General features: G+C 44.1%; 2 protein-coding genes across 2 annotated transcripts in view; both read left to right on the top strand.

Moving 5' to 3' along the window:
* The first annotated feature begins 550 nt into the window (after positions 1-550).
* Positions 551-21,496, top strand: part of LOC142580016 (protein regulator of cytokinesis 1-like) — a 102,968-nt gene continuing 82,022 nt past the window's right edge. Inside the window, exon 1 of the mRNA XM_075690735.1 lies at positions 551-751. Within this exon, the coding sequence (XP_075546850.1) occupies positions 717-751 (35 nt within the window). The 5' untranslated portion in view covers positions 551-716. The remainder of the gene's footprint in view (positions 752-21,496) is intronic.
* LOC142580015 (uncharacterized) lies at positions 2,223-7,918 on the top strand. The gene is made up of 3 exons (XM_075690733.1): positions 2,223-2,464; positions 4,048-4,233; positions 7,706-7,918. The coding sequence occupies exons 1-3, from the start codon at positions 2,227-2,229 to the stop codon at positions 7,717-7,719; spliced, it is 438 nt and encodes a 145-aa protein (XP_075546848.1). The 5' UTR covers positions 2,223-2,226; the 3' UTR covers positions 7,720-7,918.

Below are 21,496 nucleotides of genomic sequence, written 5' to 3'. Positions count from 1 at the left end.
CAATTGCTACTGGCCGACAAGAGTCGCGGGCGCACCAATGCAAGTGAAACCATAAAATACACAGACTTTTTGCAAGAAAAACTGGGCGGCCACCAGCGGCCGCGCAATGAACGCGTGCTCGCTAGCGTACGACGCACTTGACAACGAAAGCGAAATTGAAGACGTCGTGTTGTATAACACATTCCTGAAATATATATACGTAGCAAAAAGTTGTTAATAAAAATAAGCAGTGGAAATAAAGCTCTATTATCAGAGCGTACGCGCGCAATCGGTCGTAGGGCCCGCATCGAAATTACGTTGAATATGCCGCGGAGCGCGTCTTCACCCGAATCCAGTTCGCTCGCAGCGCCCTCGCAAAATTTTTCCACATGGGGCGCCTCAGTGAGAGATCCCCATACCAACGTTACTATACTAAGTTCAGTTTTCAAACTCCCGCAACTGCGTGGACCCACCACCGATACGCGCATCTCGTGGCGCTGCTGTCGCACTTTGCTCGGTCAGCACGGCGCGGACGGGGCGACGAATCCGTTGTTTACGTGTTTTGGCGCGTTGTATACATGCGTGTTTTGCTGCAGTTTCGGTGCATTTCTGCGACACTCTTGTGCATTTTAAATGCCGTGTGCGTTTTGAAGTGTTTACGGGCCGTATCATCCAATTTTATTTGGTGACGCGAATGCATATTTATGCTCCGTTCCTGCAGCGATAACCTACTTTGAATGTGCAAGTCTGCTCGCAAGGGAGCAAAGCTCACGTAGGTTTCTACATTGCACTTGTGAATGCGGTGCTCTCATGAAAGGAATAGTGCTAGCTTCATTTTTTTTCGTCCCGAAATGAAGTGCTGAGAGTGTGTATATGCCGTGTGTCCCAGCTAACTTCAGCCAGTTTTAAAATATGCGAATGCCGCGTAGCTGGTCACAACCAAGGTACATGTTGTTTGCCGTAGCTTGGAGATATTCAAATTATTTTAAATCCGCCTAGTTTGGTATTGCGTATATATATATATATATATATATATATATATATATATATATATATATATATATATATATATATTACTTAATGATTATTCAATTAATTGCTGGTTAATTACTTAATTTAATCATTAATTCATTATTTCACCTTGTTGGGTAATTCATTACCCCACCAAAGGTCGAGGCTTCAACTCTCACCAACGACCGTGGGTTCTAGTGCCTTAATTAACAATATATTAATTAACTTCGCCTTAATTACCACGAAAGTAAGTAGGTTCGGCTCCTACCAATGCTCGTGGGTTCGAGTGTCGTAATGAACTCAATCGTAATTAAACCTGCACCTTAATTAGCTCTACCTTCATTAACTTCGCCTTAATGAACACCAAAGGTCGTGTGTTGGACTCCCACCAAACTTCGAGCGCCGGTTCCACCGGTTCGAGCGCCTTAACTAAATCTTCCAAACTGGGCCTTAATGAACATCGCGCTAATTGACACCAATGGTCGCGGGTTCGAGAGATTCCCCCAATGGTCGTAGGTTCGAGTGCCTTAACTCTATTTTAATTACATGTGCCTTAATTAACTTCGCCTAATTCACTCTGCCTTAACTGGCGTCGTGAACTGCCTCGATTGGTTCGCTTGGGAGCCCGTGACTTTTTGGACCATCGTGTGGTCGCGCTAACATCGCCTCATGAGTCATACCATGCGCTCTACTTATCAGCAACAGCTTAATAATAGATCGCAGTGGACGGCCGGGGCTGCTGCGGCCCTGGACTAAGGTATCCACAGCGCACTCTGGGGCAGCGCAGCAGCATTTTCACAGCTACGTAAAATTTGTTAATCACTCTCCTAAACGCGAGTTTATACAAACATTTAAAGACGCATCGGTGAAAACACTTGCTGAGTACGTAAGCTGCGAAGTCGGAGGACCCGAACCCATTCGCAAACGCAGAGCTGCGCACGCGGAGAGCTACCTGCGGTGCTCCCGCCCTCTGGCGGCAAACCAAGACACGGGGGCACCCGCGATGACATGCGTCTCCCCGCAGGCCGGCTGAGGCCGGTGAACAATAGAAGGCAGCATCCACGTGACCCTGCCTTCCCGGATGTTGGTTCCCTAAGTTGGTTTCCAACTGTCCCTATGGGGCCACTGAATACCTAGTGTGTAACGTGATTGGGGAGGTTTCTTCTCTGTATTGCTGTAGTGCGTGCAATGACACAGAAACCACGTGCGTCCAAACGCCGCCTACTCCACTTCGGAATGGCGCGCGTCTGTGATCGAGCTGCCATCGGCGATGACGATCGTCGCTGCGAATTTTGCAGCAAACTATTCATACAGAGCAAGAACATGCTGCAACACATCAGGAACGTTCACAAAATGGCCGTGGATGTCAAGAAATTGATGAAATGCGACGTATGTGGCACTTCCCTGCCTACAATGGAGAAGTATTCGGTGCACCAGATCGCTGCGCACAACTTCGAGGCTGATGTGCATAAGGGTGAGGAACAGTTTTATTAAATTTATTCTCAGTCATCGTGAGCAAATGACGTTTAAACGCAATATTATATCTTGGACTTTTTTTAATTTCTTGTTGCGCAGTGTGCTTCCAAAAAGGCAGTTGTTTATGCTTTGCGGGCCTTTGTTTTCTCTTTCTCCATCTGTTTCGCGAAGAGCAGCTTTTGCGCAGGTGCCTAATTTATTTCCTTGGGGTATTTTGAAGTTTGTGTCCTCGTTAAATATAATTTGTTTCTTTATCCATCTATAGTATAGTCATGTGTGCGCGCTCCCAGCGATGCGCTACATGACATACGTTTGGCATTGTCTGCTATCCTGCACAGCAACTGGAGTGAAATTTGACGTTTGTACATCTTCTTATTTTTTTTTTTAAGCGACAGGAGTAAGCTGTTCTGCGTTCTGACGTTGCTCTGTGCCACATGCGTGCGTGGCCTAGTCTTCGCCTCAGTGCACGTTGCAATGCGGCAGAGACGCAGAACCGGGACCATACATGAATTTGCGGATGTCGCCGGGATGGTTTCCCAGCGTATTGTGGGCAAGCTCTTTAGCAGTACATTTCATAGAATAGAGCGAAATGTGACGCTCGCGCAACCCCCCCCCCCTTTTTTTTTTTACTTAAACGAGAGGAGGAATTTGCTCTGCGTTCTGACGTTGCTCTGCGCTACTTGCGTGCGTGGTGTAGTCTTCGCCTCAGTGCAGGCCGCAATAGGTCCGAATGCAGGCCGACGTAGGTCCAGGACCACACTTGCAATTGCGGCTGTCAGCGGCTTGGTCTCCCGGCGTACTTTGGGAAAATTCTTTAGTAGTACCACAGTCCTTCAACTGAAGGACTCTGGTTGTAGATTTCATAAAGTAGAGCGAAATTTGACGCACGCGCAATCCTTTTTTCTTTAAGAAGAGTGTGTTAGGAGAGGCTACTTGGTAAGACATCTTTTTGTGAACGTAAACTGCGCTTGGGAAAAGACACCAACGTACAAGAAGACAGGAAGAACGCAGACTAGCAACTGGTTTATTGAAATGGCACATAATGCTGCCTCTTCGAACCAGGCGCATGCCCAAGCCAGATCATAACCGCGTGACGATGGAACACTCCCTCGCCAAGCCCCTATGTACAGTAAAAAATCAAGCTCTTCTTGAAAAGGAGGAGCTTTTCAAGAAGAAACTGAGGGAAGGGATTCACACTGTTCTGGGGCGTAGCTTGCACCACGTGCTCTCAGTTCGTCTTTGTCTTATTGTAACAGCATTGCTGTGAATGTACAGTCTTATTCAATATTGAGGAAGGAGTGAGCATAGATCATGCTTAAGTTTCATATTTGTTTCTTATTAAAACAAAACTAATATGATAAATTTTTTGAAGTTATGGTGCACCGCATTTGAAATTCAATTTCAACAGAAACTTAAGCAATATCAAGGATGACCTCATGACACGGTCGAATTGAAGGTGAGGGAGTAAAATAAATGCTACATTAGCCCATGTCCAAGACCTTCAATGTGATTATTTTTGTTTGCATCTCTCTCCCCAAGGTACTTGTCACTATCTAATGTTATTTTGTGCGTTTATTACAGAATTTCATGAATGGAAAGCAGAAGAAGAGAGTAGCCAGAACTGCTGGGTCATTTTGCCCACGGGCTCCGAAAAGCTGGCCAGTGGAGGGACAAGGATCCACTATCACTGTAATAGATCAGGCGAGGCAAGGAAAAAGGAAGGTCATAGTGACCGTCGGGAGAAAAGTCAGGGGAGCTGTAGGTCTGGTAAGATATGTCTTTCATTTATTACCGTCACAATGGACAATACTCAGAGTCCGACACCTGAAGGCACCACCATAAAAGTCAGGTATCAAAGAAACCATTACGGTCATAAGCCAGAAATTCAGCACTTGAGAATGAGCGACAAGGAAAAGGCCAGCGTAGCAGAGAACCTAGAAAGGGGTGTGCCCATGAAAACCATTCTAAAGCGAGTAAGAACATCTGCATCCAAGCTGAGGCCAGTGCACTTGGCAGAGTGCTCAACCCTGCATAACATCAAACAGCAGTTTAACATTGCTGCTCCATAACATTGTCACACTAATGACGCTATCAGTGTAGACACGTGGGTGCTTGTGATGAAAGAAAAAGGTGAAACACTTGTCCGCCTGTACAAGGCACAAGGTGCAGTGGACCCAAGTGGTACATTTCTTCAGCAGACTTTGCTCTTGTTCTGATGACAGAGCCTCAGAAGGAGCTACTAGAAAAATTGGGCCCTGCAGGTACTGTATGTCTTGAATCCACACATGGAACTACAGAGCACCAGTTTGAGCTGACCACTCTTCTGGTGCTAGATAAAGTAGGATCAGGTGTAGCTATAGCTTATTTCATCTGCAACCGGATGAACGAGCAAACTTTGACAGCATTCTTCAAATATCTGGAGTCAGCCATGGCCAAAAAAGTGGCTGCTAAGACATTGATATCTGATGATGCGTCGCAATTCTACAAAGCATGGTCCATGGTCATGGGTGCTGCACAACAGAAACTTCTCTGTGCCTGGCATGTGGATAACAATTGGCGTAAGAAGATACTCGAGTGTGTAGAGAAACAGCTAAGGCCACATGTTTACCATAGTGTGTGGCTACTCTTAGAGTTCCTCGCGGAAAAGGCATTTGAAGATTATTTTAAGCAATTCCTTTCTAGTGAGGAAGAAAAACTGAGGGACTTCCTGAAGTACTTCAATGACCACTATGCAGTTAGGCCGCAAGAGTGGGCCTATTGCTTTAGGACTAGAGCAGCTGTCAACACTAACATGCACGTTGAGAGCAAGCACAGGACGTTAAAGCATACTATGCTGGAGAGAAAACAGAATAAGCATGGTGACAAACTAATTTCTACCCTCATGGACTTGACAAATCATTTTTTAATGAAAAGGGCTATCCAGATGATGAAAGGCGCAAAGGGTAAGAAGCTGAGCAGAATTCAGAAGAACCACAGGTCTGGCAGTGAAATGGCAGCTTGTGCCAAATTAAATGAAGATGGCATATGGACTGTGCCATCTCAGTCTATTAAAGGGCTCTCATATAAAGTGTCAAAAGTGGGAGATGGTGCTTGCTGTCCTTTGAGGTGCAAGGAATGCGCAGTGTGTGTGCATACTTATATGTGCACTTGCTATGACCATCTTATACACTTTACAGTGTGCAAGCACATTCACTGTGTGGTCATCGCTAATCCAACTAGCAGCAACAAGGCCCATGAGAGCTCACCCGAAGAAGCATGTGAGGCAAGTCGGGCATTGCACATTGTACAGAGTATAAAAAAGCTGGAAGCAGCCAAAGCAGTGTCCAGTCAGTCAGGCAATATCAGATGGTGAAGTCTCTGAGGGTGTGGCTGAGAAGGCAAACAATTTGTTTGAGCCAGTTTTCATGCTTGTTGAAAGTGAAAGTGACCCAAAAAGAAAGATGCCAGACCATTCAAATAAACCAGCCAACAAAAAAGTTGTGCGCCTGTTAAGGTTTCACTCTACAAAAAACCCTAGATTGTGGCAGCCATCATCTAGCCTTTCAAGGCCCACTGAAGCTCAAAAGGAAGTCCTTAAATAACAGCTTAGGGACAGCAACATAGAAACTGAAGAGATAACCACGTCAGCAGGGCACGATTACTGGTAACAAGCCTCCAGTGCAGTTAGGAAGAGCGAAGTGGTGCAGTAGTGCTGTGCTGTCATGCCTTATTGAAGCAGGTTGAGGGCTCGCATGTTAACAAATCATGACATGTGGTCTCTGATGATTAGCCCGTCTGTTTTTGTCTGTGGTGTGCAGCCATATGTCACAGCTGGATGGTATGTGTGTTAGAGCACGAGAGAGGCCACCATGCTTGTTGTATGAGCTGCTGGTAAGTGTTCTGTGAAAATAGGTACAAACCCAGTGGTCATCTCTGGTATGTGGCAGCTGTTGGATGGTAGTGTGTTAGAGCACGCCTCCATGCTTGTCATATGAACCGCTGGTAAGTATGTCTGTACATAGATGTAAGGAAGTGCATTGGATGGTGTGTAGTGCTTCAGTGTGCAAAAGCCTCCAATGTGTTTTGCTACTTATAAATTTGTGTAAACACTCAGTAGCGCAGTAGTTATGATGTTGCATTGCTGAGCTCGAGCTTGCGGGTTCAATCCCAGCAAAGGTGGCTGCATTTCAGTGGTGGTGAAATGAAAAAAAAAAAGTGTGTAGTTGAATTTAAGTGCACATCACAAAACCCAAGGTGGTCAAAAATAATACTGAGTCTCGCACTGTGGCATGCCTCATAATTCGATCTAGATTTTGTGTTCCATGTGATGTTCTTATTGCCCATTTGAATAAACTTTTATTTTTCAGATTACCAAGATTCAGATTTCAGATTATTGTGTGCAGTCTGGATAAGTTGCTCTGGTCATGAGCACTCAATTAAAACTTCTGCATATTTAGCTGCAGCCGACAGTGTCATAATGATTGTAAAGACTATGCAGAAAGCTTTAGGCCACCCTACATATCAGATCAGTTTTATATTGCATCCCTTATGGTGCATGTCTTACTTGAGTAGGCATAATAACAATTGGCAATGCTTCCTTACACATTTAATATTTTTCTTTCTTTTGGAAGAGTAACCTTGGAAGAATAATCTACAACAGTGCTCCTACCTTCTCTATCCCCATTTCTTTTCTACACTTCAACTTCATTCTACGCACTATCTTATTCTCCTCTTCATCCTACATTGAGGGTGTGGGAAAGTGAGCTAAAGGTGCATAAAGATTGCTGTGCCGAACTTAATTGCGGCACTGACGAAGACAAATCTTTGTCAAAAAGTTCACTCCAGCTACATTCTCCCTCCAAACACTGTTTATCACTTCAAGCCTTCATATTCCTGTGAGCTTTTGTCTTGTTTAACAGTTGTAACAGTCATACTATTTATTACTATCAATAGCCAGCATACATTTAGCACTGCAAAGGGCTGTTTAGAAGACGTGCGAGTTTCTACTTCCCTTATGATAAATACTCCAGACATTCAGTCTCTATTTTATGAAAATCTTTCAAACATTGCCAGTGATGACCACCATATGGGTTAATGTCGGCATGGGACTGAGGCTTTCCCGCAAAAAGAACAGTTATGTTTTGCTCATATCATGTGACTGGCAGTTTCTGCTGTAATTTTTGCACTTGTCAACTGCACTGTGAAGAGTTCATTTCTGTGAATATGTGCTGGCCTGATTCTTCTTGTTCACGCATTTCAGATCTTGTACTATGAGATGAGGAGGTGTAAAATAAAAACACCGTGTAGATTTCACAATGCCTTTAAGAAACCACGCAAAGCTTGGAGATGAAGCATTACATGCAACTTGAACCAAGTGTCTGGACACAGTGAGTGAAGGTTGTTTTGTTATGAGCGAGGGTGTCGGTGTTACTTGTAACTACTTTAAATAAAAGTTTGTTTCAAAACAGTGGCTCAACTCTGTATTCCCTCGGTAAAAAACAAAACCATTGGGATTTCCAATTCGCTTTTTAAACATAATTGACCTATATGAATAAAAAAAAAACTTGAGGAATCAAGATATAAGCTTACCATACCATGGAAACACTTGAAACTCCTTTTGAGAAGCTTACTCATACACGAACACACTATAGCAATTATTTTCAATCATATACTCACAATTTGCCGCGTCACCACGTCAAGTTTCAAGGCAGATTTTTTTTAGACTCGAAGCTATATGCTTAATTCTATCCATTGTTTACTGCATTGCATTTGATTTTCTATAACAAATAAAATTGAATTCTCCATTGATTGCGCCGACGCTCACGTTATAATTGTATGCTATTATTATTGACTAGTCATATATATTCTTGGGGGGTGGGGGGCTGCACTGGTGGCGTTCTACGAATTTGCGCCGCGTGTTTGTGCGGGTAAGCTTAAGCGCAAAATTTTTTTAGCGCGTTATGAAAACAATGCACTGCGGGTATTTTAATTAATGCAACGAGCTGTATGAAATATCGGTCAAGGGGTTGGAAACGTCGTTATAGAGAATCCCGGCGTTTTGCGTGTGTGTATTTGGAGTTGATGCAGTTTTCTTTCTTTATTTTGGCTACATTGCGCCAATTGCGCTTTCATAGAATAAGGAAACGCGCTTCCACGCGCTTGCCGACTCGATCGCAAGGGGACAGCCTGATCAACATCAATATCAGCAGCAATGGCGGATTTCCGCTTGCCATGGCGCTTGCAAAGTTTTCAATAGTTTTCGCCTTTTAAGTGATGCTTTTGCTATTTTAACGTGTGGAGGTTCATTGTACGTCTGTTTTTTCAAGTTTGGCATGTGTTTTAACACATGTGAAGGTGTAGTCTTTTCTTCTTCAGCGGATATTTGTACAAGACCCTGTTCACCGTCTATCAGGTAAGATGTGTACGTATGCTACACGCAATCGTAGTGCTTCACTAAGCCACAGTGCACTACAAAGTTAAGCATGAGCGGTACACAAAATTCACAAGTTCTTAGTATTGTCAAGAACAACCATTGCTTGGTGAAGTTCTCACAGGCGTTGTAGAAGTTGTTGGGCGCGGCAGTGCTGAACGTAGCGTTAGCGGCTTAAATCGTGTTTTTTACTAGTAACAACGTGTCACTATTTCATATTATTGGCGGCGTCTCCAGGACACCAAATCGATAACGGAAACACCAGAGCTAGAACGCGGACTGGTCCATGGGTTGGGGCTCGCCGAGGCCTGCGCGTGCTAGTAGTATATCTATGATGTCTGTAGGCTGTGTGTAAGTCGTACTTTCCGAATTTCCTGACGCATTTTAAGATCAGCTGTCCGCTTTCGCGGACAAGGCTGGAGTCAGGGTGGTCCGTGAGTTGGAGCAACATAACCTGCTTCCAGTTTAGGACCGCCCTGCTTCCAGTTATGATCCCTCCGCTGCCCCTTAGGTACCCTGCCGCCTCCTTGATTATATTCTAATGCTCTCCTGAGGCCTCTGTTTGCCGGTTACATGTGCCCTCCTGGAGCAGTACTCACTACAACACCAGTCAGAACCTTGCCCATTGGTTTACCTATGTGTGGCCGCAAATATCTGAAACTTAATGCCAGTGCAACAGGTTTTTTGGCAAGGGTGTCAGATCGTTGCTTTGTGTTGAATCGGCCTTTTCTCAATTCTTAAGAATTTAATTGGAATGCACCTGACCAGTGCTGCTCTGTGGTGCTTGCCACCAGTCCCTTGGACAGGGAAGACATATGAGAATCCCTGTGCATACACTTTATATGCAGTGGTGTGACCGCTTCCTTTGGGAAACTACCACATTAGCGATATTGTGAGCGCAATGTGACTTTCCTTCATCTTCCTCATCCGTACGTAGTGTGTGTCGCTTCTTCCTCGCCATAGCTCTAGCTCGGCAAGAATAAAGCGGTTCCTTAGAAGTGGTGGAGGTGCTGGGGTTCTGCATACCAAGGACGTATAAGGTAACAGTGTTTGCGCCTTTAATATGTCGCATTCGATCATTTTGAGACGTGGTGGTGTTCATGCGTCAGCACAGTGCAAGGACATCCACAATGTAAGAGGTACATGATTCTCGAATTTTATACTCTCTCCGGGCTTTTCTCGCGACCTCAGCACAAGTAGTGGGAGCATCAAAAAACTGACAAAGCTGGTGCATGAATGTTGCCCAGTCAAAAAGATCTGGCTCTTGGATCAAAGCCAATTTTTTTTTACATTGTAGAGGCAGACGGGCATGCTGTGAAGTTTCTAAGAACTGTCCCACCATTGCTGACTCTGTTGTACATTTATCAAACCACTTGATTCTCACCAAGCTCAAGTTATGGTGACAAAGATGCGCCACGTGCTTTACAGTCACATATTGCACTCGCAATTCATCTGTTATGCCAGTTTGCCGAAATGAGCATGCACAGCAGTGACGAATTCACTATGCATGCACAGGGATTTGCCTTTCCTGTCCTATGGGCTGTTGGCAGGTACGCTCGTCAGGTACACCTCAGGTTTCAGTATGTTTGCATTCGGTTGCATGAATATGGAGGGAGTGTGTTCGCTGTAATCAGTACTACACATTTTGCTAATGTAGGCTTGAGTGGCTTTCCCATGACTCCACTAAATAGTCGGAATACTTCCATGTATGATAGAATGATGAGCATTTTAACCTCCAGACATGCAGCAGTCTTTACACCACTGCAAGGCAGAAGCAGCCTTCTCACCATGTTCACGCTCAAATAAATCTCGTTAAGGCATTTTATGGGCCCGCCAAACCGCCTGCACCACCTGAATGATGTCACTTGTTGTTGCACCTGGCTGTTCATTTCATTTGGCATCCTCTGTTCGCACATATTCGTTTCCAATAATTCAGGAAAATTGCAGGGCTGGTTTGCAATCTTTCCTGTTTCCTTTATTTTTCTTTATGGCCTTGTAAAACTGAGAAACGATTATGAAAAAAAGAAACAAAGGCTGCCTTCCTGTTCACCAGTGAAAGTATTGTTGCTTAGAAAGAGGCGCAGAAAAAGATGTATATGCATGCCGGACCGCCTGCACAAGGTTTTATCTTTGTCTCTTCAAACATGGCGTACCTGCTTGGGGTCAGTGGAATCGCTGTTCTGTAGCATTACCCCTGGCAGCGGAAGCGCTGTCCCAGAGCTCTAAAGAGAGTCATCGGAAACACAGTGCTAAACCTTCATCCTTGAAATGTGAAGGACGTCACTGGACAGGACAAGAGATGACAAGGTGAGTCTGATTGGGGCAATGTTGTGGTGATGGGTGCCACCTGGTTGAGCGCACAGTATGGTCCCCTGTCCTGAGAAAAGCTTTTCTGGGAGCCCTACACAGTGGAAAGGGGACCAGAGAAGTACAAGCGCACCAGGGGAGAAATGAAAGTCGCATTGTGAAGCATGGTACTGTCATTTCTGGTTGCTTCATGACGCAGTATTGATAGTCGCAGCACAATATCTTCAATTTATTCTGGCAACTCACGATATGCAAGTGAATGCTGCTCACTCTGATCATGTGGCTGCGTTTCAGTGCTTGGATATCTAAGGCCACGTTGCAAAATGCACAAGAGATTTATAATCGACTTCGTATACACAGAAAATACAAAAACAGTTCTAATAGCACTGAAAAGACAGAGCATTCATGGCGTCGTTCAAGCTCAGTGTCCTTGAGCGTGCGCAAGAACTAGTCTAACTGATGTTATGACTGGCCTGTGTGGTCAACGATTTGTGTCACGGCGCCAAAGCAACAGTGAAAGGCTGGACCTTTTAAATACGCCGAGCCGCCTGCAACCGTTGGAAAACGCCTAGGAGGCCCTAATAGCAAAAAGACCTTATCATTTGTACAGGCATTTTCACCTTCTTACCCACGGCTTGCACAACACCCTGATGTCTGCGTAGTCTCCACAGTGCTGTCTCCCTTCAGCAAGTGGGACGGTTAAGCTTCGTGTGTGCATTCGCTCTTTCTCTTCGTCCTCGGCAGGGAAGGTGCCAGCGTTCTGTCTGTCTGTGTGTGTGTGTGTGTGTGTGTGTGTGTGTGTGTGTGTGTGTGTGTGTGTGTGTGTGTGTGTGTGTGTGCGCGCGCGCACGTCAGTGCCTTTCCTTCTGCTGAGCCAGTGGGGGTTAGAAAATTTGTTGAACACTTCCATGTATCGAGCGGTGGCCGCCAGCGTAGAAAGTGTTTTCTCTCTCCTTCTTTTGAGCAAGGGTATTCCAAACACTATAAAGGACGTCTTCGCCAATGGACTTGAGCCTTCAGTTTCTGATCAAACTAGCATGTCTGTCGCTCTCCATCGGGAAACTTGCAGAGTTGACCACTCCGTAACAATGTGAAGTAAACATTCATTGTTACTCGTTGCCTTGTTGCCGTATCTCCTGCCTGGCCCCCTGAGGACTCGCGAGCCGCTGCAAAATGCAGTCAGCGGCACGATCCTGAGCACCTGGGTGCACAGTTTGTAAGAATTGGTGCCAGCGGTTCGATCCGACAACCGATGGTAAGCTCCAGACCACCAAGCCCACGCTACTTCCACAGTCTTGGGTTTCCATCTTTAATACGGAGCAGCAGCAAAAAAAGAACTGACAGCTGTGATTAAGGTATGCGGATGTGGGCTGCTTCCCTTGAACTTCCTGAAGGCAAATGCCTTCAGGAAGTTCAGTCGCACTTTGTTATTTGAAAAGGCGTCTCACCAAGATTGGAAGTTGCAAACCGACAAGTGCAATGCATAGATCATACACTAACAATCCTGTCTCCAAATTATCAAAATGATGCACAGTGGGAAAACAGCTGAAATTTTAAACAAAAGCCATCATGGTCGCAACGAAGCCCTGCTTCAGCCAGAGTCAAGGTTACATGCACAAATGTCTCTATGTAAAACGTGCTGCCTGCAATATCACCAACCATGGCACGTGACTTTCGTAAGCCAAACAATGTTAAATGCCATCCCTGGATGTGTGCCCCACAGCAAAAAAGGAAGAGAAGAAAAAAAGGAAAGAAAAGACAGGGCTTGTCATGCGAGTGTGACGTGAACCCTTGGCTCCGTCATGGGGGAAGATGAAGAAGGAAGATCACTTGGAGGCAAAGGGGTTGAGTGCTGTTACTTTTAGCACTCGCCTCCTGGCAGCGTGAAAATGCAACATTTCAATTTCTTCCATTTCCTTTAATAATGAACTAATTAGAAATATTTGTTTGAGAAAATGCTCCCTTGACGGCTTCCAACGTACCAATGTACCTATAACTAATATTTGCCATGGTGCTTAATGAGAGGGGCTTTTTCAGCCCAAATTAGATCCTGCAGACTGTAGTACTGTATGGAAAATATGGTACATGGAACTGTAAAATTTAATTTTCCACAGCAATTTCTACCTGTGCAGTTGGAGTTGGCTTTGTCACAGCATAGATGTGAGGACCGTGAAACAACCTTTATTCCCTAAAGATCCTGTCCTGTAGTATATTTGAGCATTTACATAAAGGCATGGAGACCCTCAGTGTGTTGCAAACTAAGTGGCGGCATATAGGTGGTGTGTGCTGCCTGTAGGGATGCCACTGTAAGCCATCTATGTATTGGCGGATTTCTGAATTGTGGATGGGAGAAGGCTCATGGCTGTTCTGCCTTTGCACCAAGCACTGCAGAGCACAGTGCTGCAATTTTCTCTTTTGTGCAGTTGGAAGAAAATTATTCCTGCAGTGGCAGCGACTACACAGAAAATGCACCCTACAAGAGTGGACAGAGTTCCAACGTGACTGTGGTTTGAAATGGTCCGGCCCCTGTGTATACAAGCACAGATTTTCCCAGACAAGTGTGACAGTGCCTGGCTTTGAATGCAGTCTGCTGCTTCATAAATATTGCAGTTGCCCAGCGCTAAGCTGCCTGGATTATGTGGTTGCCATAATGACTTCTCTGTACCCGTGGGACAAATATTTGCACTCGAAATAGCGACAGAAGCCATGCATTTCCTGCTGACATAGAATTAGGTTCCACAATGTCATCTGATGGATACACATGCTGTGATGTGGTTGTGTGGCCATGCTCTTTTTTCCTCCCTTCAAATATGCTGGTGAACTGCCACTAGTTACAGATGTCTGCAAGGAGTGCGCACTGTGTGAGTGCTGCACATGAATTGAAATTACGACCACCACAGTGATGATAAAGAACACATGGAAAAGTAATCTGACAACACTTATTAAGACTGTCTACAAGTTTTCTGTGAGAGATTTCCTCAGGGTTGACAAAAACCATCTTAGGGATCATTTAATGGGGTGTTACCGCCCACATTATGAGGTGAAAGAAAAGGAAGCCATTAGGATTTCTCTGGTGGTGCAAGGTGCTCTAATAGATGGCTTTGAATTGCAATAGACATAAATATTATCATTCTATCTGTCTGGACACAACTTCTTCGCCAACCTCTCTGTCATCTCTGTAGCACATTAATCTGGGATAGTAACTCACTCTGACGCAGGAGATGAAAGTGCATGCCAGGCATGCTGACCACACTGACTTGGAGAGTGCCACTTTCTTAAATGTGGCAAAAGTCTGTGTTTTGGGCGAAATACGAACTCATAGGCAATTTTCATCTGTGATAAACAGAAATAAGTGCTGCCAGTGGTCAGACATCATTGAGGTCGAGCTTCTCAAGCAAGTGGATGCCATCGAGAACACCAAAAACGCCAGTGATAGCCATTGTGAAGCAGATTCAGATGGTAAGGTCCAGCCGGGGTTTCTCTGCACAAGGTCACCAAGTGGAATTCCTAAGTAACGGATATTTTTTCCCCTAAACTGCTACCCTAGAGTGGCCGGAACATGCACCGTTCGATCCAAGCATGCAGCTGTTATCAAAGTTTAGTTTAGTCAATTATTGAGGCTTAAGATGGTTTTAATGAATGTACATTAGGAAACAATTGTAAAAGAATGTAAAAAAATTTGAACTGTGTTGACTCTTTGGTGGCATACTGTTGCTAATCCTGAAGTTACGCCCTCAAATGACTTATGCTCCAGGTATTTGAGCAAAACTATGGGTGTGGAAATATGAATTTTTCAATTTCAAAGCTTATTTGAATAATGAAACCTAAGTGCGAAGCGAATATTTTTCGAATATGAATACTACTGGTATTGCAAAAATCCATTTTTTTTCACCAACCAGAGGTGCAAAATAGTTTACTGCATAGCAAATAACGTACAGGGATATTATGCTTCGTGGTTAACAAAATTCTCTAATACAACACTTTTGTTTGACAATGTCATAACTGTAGTTACTTAATGTTTCATGAAGCAAGGACAACAGCTCAACATGTTCAAAGAGCAGTGACACCTAGTGCATGTCACCATCGATTCAGACATCGAAAAGAGCTGCTTAGAGTGTCTGGTATCAGCAGGTCGCTCTTCACAAGCCGAGCCAACAGTGGGCACCACGCTTACACCATCACTCAAACGGATCTTCTTTTTGGCCCAAAATGTCATCATGCAAATATCTTTGAACCTGCGATTGTGGCAGTGAAAATTTCTGCCACGAGTGAAAATTTCTGCTGGGTGATAAGCTAATCAGTCTTTCCGCAGTGCTGATGTGGAAGTGGCCCGTTCAGAAGCTTTTGTTGTTGAACGCATACTTGGGTTCCTTGGTGTTGAAATTATCCTTCCTTTCTCTAAATCAAAGGGCGAGATCCTGCATTCCGAATGTTTGCTTGCGCTCTCATTATTCGCCTTCACCGTGCTTTCGTCAGCGGTCGTCTGCTTGGTGAAGCGGGAGCGCCTATTGAACACTGCCTACTCACTGATGTAGAAGGTGAAGCAAACAGTCAGAAAGCTAGAAGCTTGCGCAATCTCATCCCAGGTTTTCAATCCAGTTTGACATTGAAGCATCCTGGTAGTATTAAAGTACTTGAGAATGAGGTTCCAGAAGCATTGCCAAGTTTGCCACTTGGTGAAATTTGTAGTTTGGAAACAATTTAGGCTCTTAGCGAGATTAGCAGTGAACAGAGGTTTTCACATGGCGATTGGTGTTGTCCAAATGCATGAAGAGGTCACAGTACGAGTACTTAAGCTGATAGTGTCGGGTAACCATAAGCACCAGCAGGGGCCCCGTGACAGTGTCCCCTTTAACTTCAGATATGCTTCACTGCATGATGCTAAATATGCTTCGCCGCATAACACAACTCTGCTGCTGTGAAGGTGACTTAAACCGACAACAGCCGAGAAGGTGCAAATAGCACTGCGCCGCCTGGTTCTTGCTGTTGGCCTTTTCTTCTTTTCGCAGTGACCTTACTGTAAGTGCACTCCAGAATTACAATGCAGGAATATGCATGTGTGCACAAGCTTTCATTCAAGAGTAACTCATGATCATAAGTTACGTCATCATGGTTTCGTACCATGTCACGGCATCATAAGCGAGACATAATAAAGGGGGCCTCAAAGGCTGCGGGAGAGACTAATCTTTTGTGCGAGATTGTGCTATTCTTGCTGCACGCAGTGCAATATTATGACTCTCATGTCTATGGTGGCATTGTCGATTATGAATGTTTCCTTACTGCGTTAAAAAAATGTGTAGTGCATCTTTCAGATAATAATTGCATTATAGCTTCAGAGTTGTTCAAGTTTGGGGTACTTGTTCACTAAAAGTACACTATTAGAAAAGCTTTAGAATGTCTAGGTCATAATTGCATTTGAAGAACTGTAAGTCTTCCTACACATAGCAATTGGTAGCTTACTGTACGATGTTGAAGGTGGTTTTTATTCATAGGCCCTACGCAGAGAGCAGCAACACAATGCCTGGCATGTGACCAGGGTTCGTAACAGTGTTTGCATTTCCAGTGCTCGTAACTGATTCCAGTCTTAATGCATAAATTTGCTTTATGAATTCTTTGTAGACAGAAGGTGCTTGAATATTGGTTGCATGAAATGCTCCAATGCACACTGTTACGTGCAGGGTGTCTTTTATTACCATACAGATTTTCTTGTTTTAAAGTTATGAGCGCGGCAAATGTGGCATTCTTGCAGAGGAATTCCTCTATTATGGAACTCCACAAATTTGGAGGCAGTCACATTTTAATGCACTCTCATTTCTTACAAATCTTGAAAGTTGCACCTAATTCAAGATATTCATCATTGAATTTTACTGGTAAATCGAGGCAATATTGGAATCGAGTGTGCTGGGAGCGCAGAAAAGAAGGTCCCGCTATCTCATCAGATGGAAACATCTTGGCCAGTTATTGTAGCTGCTGATACGACACACTTTGCCTGGCAAGCATGTGCGTCAGTATGCCATGTCAGGCTATCATTTAAGCTTTGTCCCACACTTCTTGACAGGGCACTGCCGCCTGATGTGGAGGAGGATGCACCAAGTTTTGATTGTACTCAATTGAGCGCGATAATCAATATTTCAGAATAAGTGCAATTTTCGAGATTTAGAAAAAGAAAGGGTGTGCGTTCACATGAGACTGCCTCCAAATATGCCATTTAGAAGGCTGCCGCCAAGTTACTAATAAAAAAGTGACTGAATTTTTCAAAATTAATTTTCTGAAACTCGCATTAGCAGCAAAGTGTGTCCACCTCACCTAGAAACTCCTTTGCAAAAACGCCGGGCTCTCCGTGCTCAAAACTTTTTGCTAAATATCAGCATGGTTAAAAAAAAAACTAGATATGCATAATTGTTAATGTATGAAAATCGTACACTATTACTTTTCAAAATTTTTGTCCTCCTATGCAACACCAGAAAAATTGGAAATAGAAGCTTCAGGTGACTTATCTGATGTGCAAGTTGCATGGCCATATTATTGTTTTAATTTTTCGCTATCACCTTTTACTGTGATGTCGCCACTGCAGCAGCTCGATGGCTGTTGCTTTTCATTCCAGGTCACAAAGCTGCACCCAGGTAGAGGCAGAATTCAAAAACGCTTGTGTACTTAAGTATAGCTGCACATTACAGAAGCCGAGGCCCTCAAGATTTATCCATAGCCCTCGAGTTCCATATTTTTTATTGGGATTGAAGAGTAATGTTTGTGCTGTATCCCTCTATTTCAGACTAAATAATGTGCATGCAAAATTATATCTTCATTACTTTACACCATAGCACCAATATCTGTTGTGCGTTGATTTTCTGATGTCCTTGCATTTGCTATAGCAAGGATTTTTAAAAATCAGCCACAAAAGAAAAAAAAAGAATGGTCAAGGAACCAAGTGGTGTGTAGCAGCTCCCTTCTTTTTTTACTCGGCTGCAAGTTTTGCACTCGTGTGTTAGCAACACTGTTTCGCCAATTGTGTACTTCAAAAGAAGTGTTACCTTTCTGCTTTGGAACTTTGTGGTTTTGTTCTGCCAGCTGCTTGACCAAAACAAGCAAAATGTACTTTGGATATTCCACAAATTCATTCTGTATGCATTTGGTACAATAAAATTTGTTTCAAGAATGGACAAATGCAGTGATGGTTAATTGAAAACTGCAACATGCCGATTTTAGTTTCATGCTTCATTAATTTTCTCAGCCCCAAAGAAAGCATGCGAGGTTCGAAAATGTATCATGTGACAAAGTGCTGGCCTGCCATGACATTAGTGCACTCGATCTAGAGAACTGATTAATGCTGCACATACATTGAACATGGTGGCCATGACCATCCCTCGTGAATTGGCATTCCCTGCCTAAACCACCAATACAGCCCGTTAACAGCAAGAAAGCTGACGGGGCTTCCAAGAATTTCTATGCACTATTTATTAGTATCGCCCATTGCTTTGCTGACAATTGTCTTGACAAAAGTGGAAGCCGAATCGGTTGAGTTCAATCAGTTTTATTTACATACAACCTATTATAAAGTGGACCTTTCTTCGACTCTTCAACTGTTCCCACAGCTGCTGCTGCCATCTTGCACGCCACATGGTAGGTGCATGAGAGGATTTTCCAAGGAACTCTGGAAAGCTGTAATCAGATTGTGGGCAAAGTTAAAAACTAAAATACAAAAAGGGTGTAGAGTATTGTAACCTTGTACATGTTGATCACACATGTTTCAGCTACAGCTGTAAGTGCCTTGTCTCATCAACCAAGCTACAGTTCTTGCAACGTTACACTTTGTGATACTCAGTATGAATTGATAAGACTAGCTGCTATTCTAGTGGTTGTGCAGGCCACAGTGCCTGGCCTTTGTGCTTGTATGTGTCAATTTCTCTCTTTCAGTCTCGCCCAAGCCACACCAAAATGCTATCCACAAGTGTTGTGCCAAAATGACCTGGCAACATTTCGTATTAAGCCGTTTGACCTATTTATTGCACTGATGCACAAAGTGCAACCAAATGAAGGAAATGACATCACCTAGGTGATTAGTAAATTACCCTTCTAAAATACCACAAGTGCAACTTTGCTGTGGCAAGAGCCTTAGCAAAAACATGAGACACACAAAAATGAAGGAAAAGCGACACCTTCAAGTTCCCGCACCAACTCACCGTGACAAGCACGAATTTTGATAGTGTCTGCTTGAGCTTAGTTATTTCGAGATACATGCAGTTGAATGCTTTTACAAGCATTGAGATGCCCCACTATGCTAGCTTGCCTTTTATGGCTATAGAAAGTCATATACTGCCACAAGTCTGCCTATTCTTCCGATTGGAATCTATATTGAAGCTGCTTTGAGCAATGGGCGGTATTCTATTTCAGCGCAAATGATACATTGAGAGTAGTGTGCCTGGAAGGAATAGACAAAAGCATTGCAGAAGCAGCAGCACTTTGTGCTCGCTGAATGATCATACGAGAAGGTAAAGATGCCATCAGAAAGCATCCTTCGTATAGAGTCTCTTTAAAAGAAAAACACTACAACTAGACATGGTGACAGTTGTGGTGGCAAACTAAAAATATTATAATGATAGTTCAAGGTGTGGTATGGCATGTTTATGCTATTTCTGAAAAAATAAACACTGCAAGTGTGTCCATGCCAGCAATTGACACAGGATGTGCAGATGCAAAGCTGCAATACAGCACCACGGCCTCAAAACGACAGTATGCAAGTGGTGGTCCAGCATCAAAACTTCAATGTCCCTACACTGCAACACTGGGAGGCCATGCTGCATGACGGAAGCCTGGGTGGCCAGCAGGCGCTGCTCTGTCGGGCACAGGACGTGGCAGCAACTATTTCTCCTAAGGATTAAATAAACGGATTTCTCTACGTCACCCGCTATGCGATGCGCCATGCGAGGGAATGACAGTGCCACTACTCTCACAGGATATGGATGGTGCACGTCTGCCTGTGAGCTCTGTACTACAAACACAAGTGGTGCATGCAAGGTAACATTTAACATATCACTGCCAAATGCCATCAATGAACAGAAGCAGCAAAGAAAGCTGGTTACATAATCTTCAGTGTGTCGGATCTGCATATCTTTTACATCCTGTCTGCATGCCGCATTGTTCATTTGTTCGTCACTGCTCAAAAGTGCATAGTTGCATGGTAGTTTTTTCGATCTTGTGCACTTTCTTTTGTCCTGAAAAAATAACCACAGCAGCTATCTTCATAAAATAAAGCAGATGTTTCTGAATGAGCTGTAAGTATTAAAGTTGCTCAAAAGGGTAGTTTACTGAATTGATTGCATTTGAGTACTGCAGGCCTAGTTTCTTTCCGTCTTTCTCTTTTAAAGCCTCAGCACAAATTAGCTGAAACACCCTGTATACTGGACGGCTTGCCTGGCTGCCCGCACCGCCGAGGCGGAGCATCAAACGTTTTTGTGGCGCACTTGTCGCCGTCTCGTGGCACCGGTCGTCCATCCTTATCGCGCACACGCCACCGTCGTCTGGTGTTCTGATTGGCTGCGGCAAAGCGGACAGCTCTGGCGGGCGGGAAAAAAAAGTGGTCCGCGAGCGATCGGGCTTGCCGCCTCGTTTAATGCCTGCTTTTATCCGCCTGGCCAAGAGCTTTGCCCGGTTTAGCCGCTTTGTCTTCAGTGTGAACGTGCCTTTAGAGTAAGAAAATCAACAGCTTACGCTTCCACATTTTTTGCTTGGTAGCTGCATTCAATTTGCTTGCTCCTTGTCTTTTAGATGTCTAGGCTACCCATATTTTAACGTGGCTGAATAGTGCACAAATCAGAAACACGAGTTTCTGTGGCCTAGCCTTCTCACACTTGCAAGGATACCATTCAAAATTGACCTATTTTTCTTATGGGGTGCCCACTGATTATGAGGATGCTGACATCGAAGGATCTCAAGTGGTTCTCTAACATTTTGGTGACGTGATACAGTAATGCCAAGCTACAACTGACTTGATATCTGTGGGCACCAATGAACGCAGTGGTTAGTATTCTCACTAAATTGAGAGTTCAGCCCAACAGCAGATGGACACCAGTGGTTTGAATCCCCGTGTTGGCAAATTTAACTGGCTGAAATCAAGCATTTAAAAGACACGCACTTAGTTCCATACCTTCAATCTGCGAGCATAATGAAGATCAAAGGTCAGGTTATGTGGCTGCAGCACCTTCTGTTCATGCAGCATACCTTTACTTTTCTTTACCAAGGCACTTAGCATGCACATACCTTGTGTGCAAGCCACATCTATTTACAACAGAAACAGCGCTTTCCACTCGTGAGCAA

This window comes from Dermacentor variabilis, chromosome 4 (genome assembly GCF_050947875.1).
Source record: "Dermacentor variabilis isolate Ectoservices chromosome 4, ASM5094787v1, whole genome shotgun sequence".
NCBI classification, from domain to species: domain Eukaryota; kingdom Metazoa; phylum Arthropoda; class Arachnida; order Ixodida; family Ixodidae; genus Dermacentor; species Dermacentor variabilis.
The sequence above is the reverse complement of the archived record's forward strand: the minus strand, read 5'-3'. Positions and strand labels throughout refer to the sequence as shown.

Bases quoted from the DNA above. Each gene is read 5' to 3' on its own strand.
- LOC142580015 (XM_075690733.1), top strand. From the start codon at position 2,227: ATGGCGCGCGTCTGTGATCGAGCTGCCATCGGCGATGACGATCGTCGC. The intron at 2,465-4,047 runs GTGAGGAACAGT...CGTTTATTACAG, and splicing joins CGAGGCTGATGTGCATAAGG to AATTTCATGAATGGAAAGCA.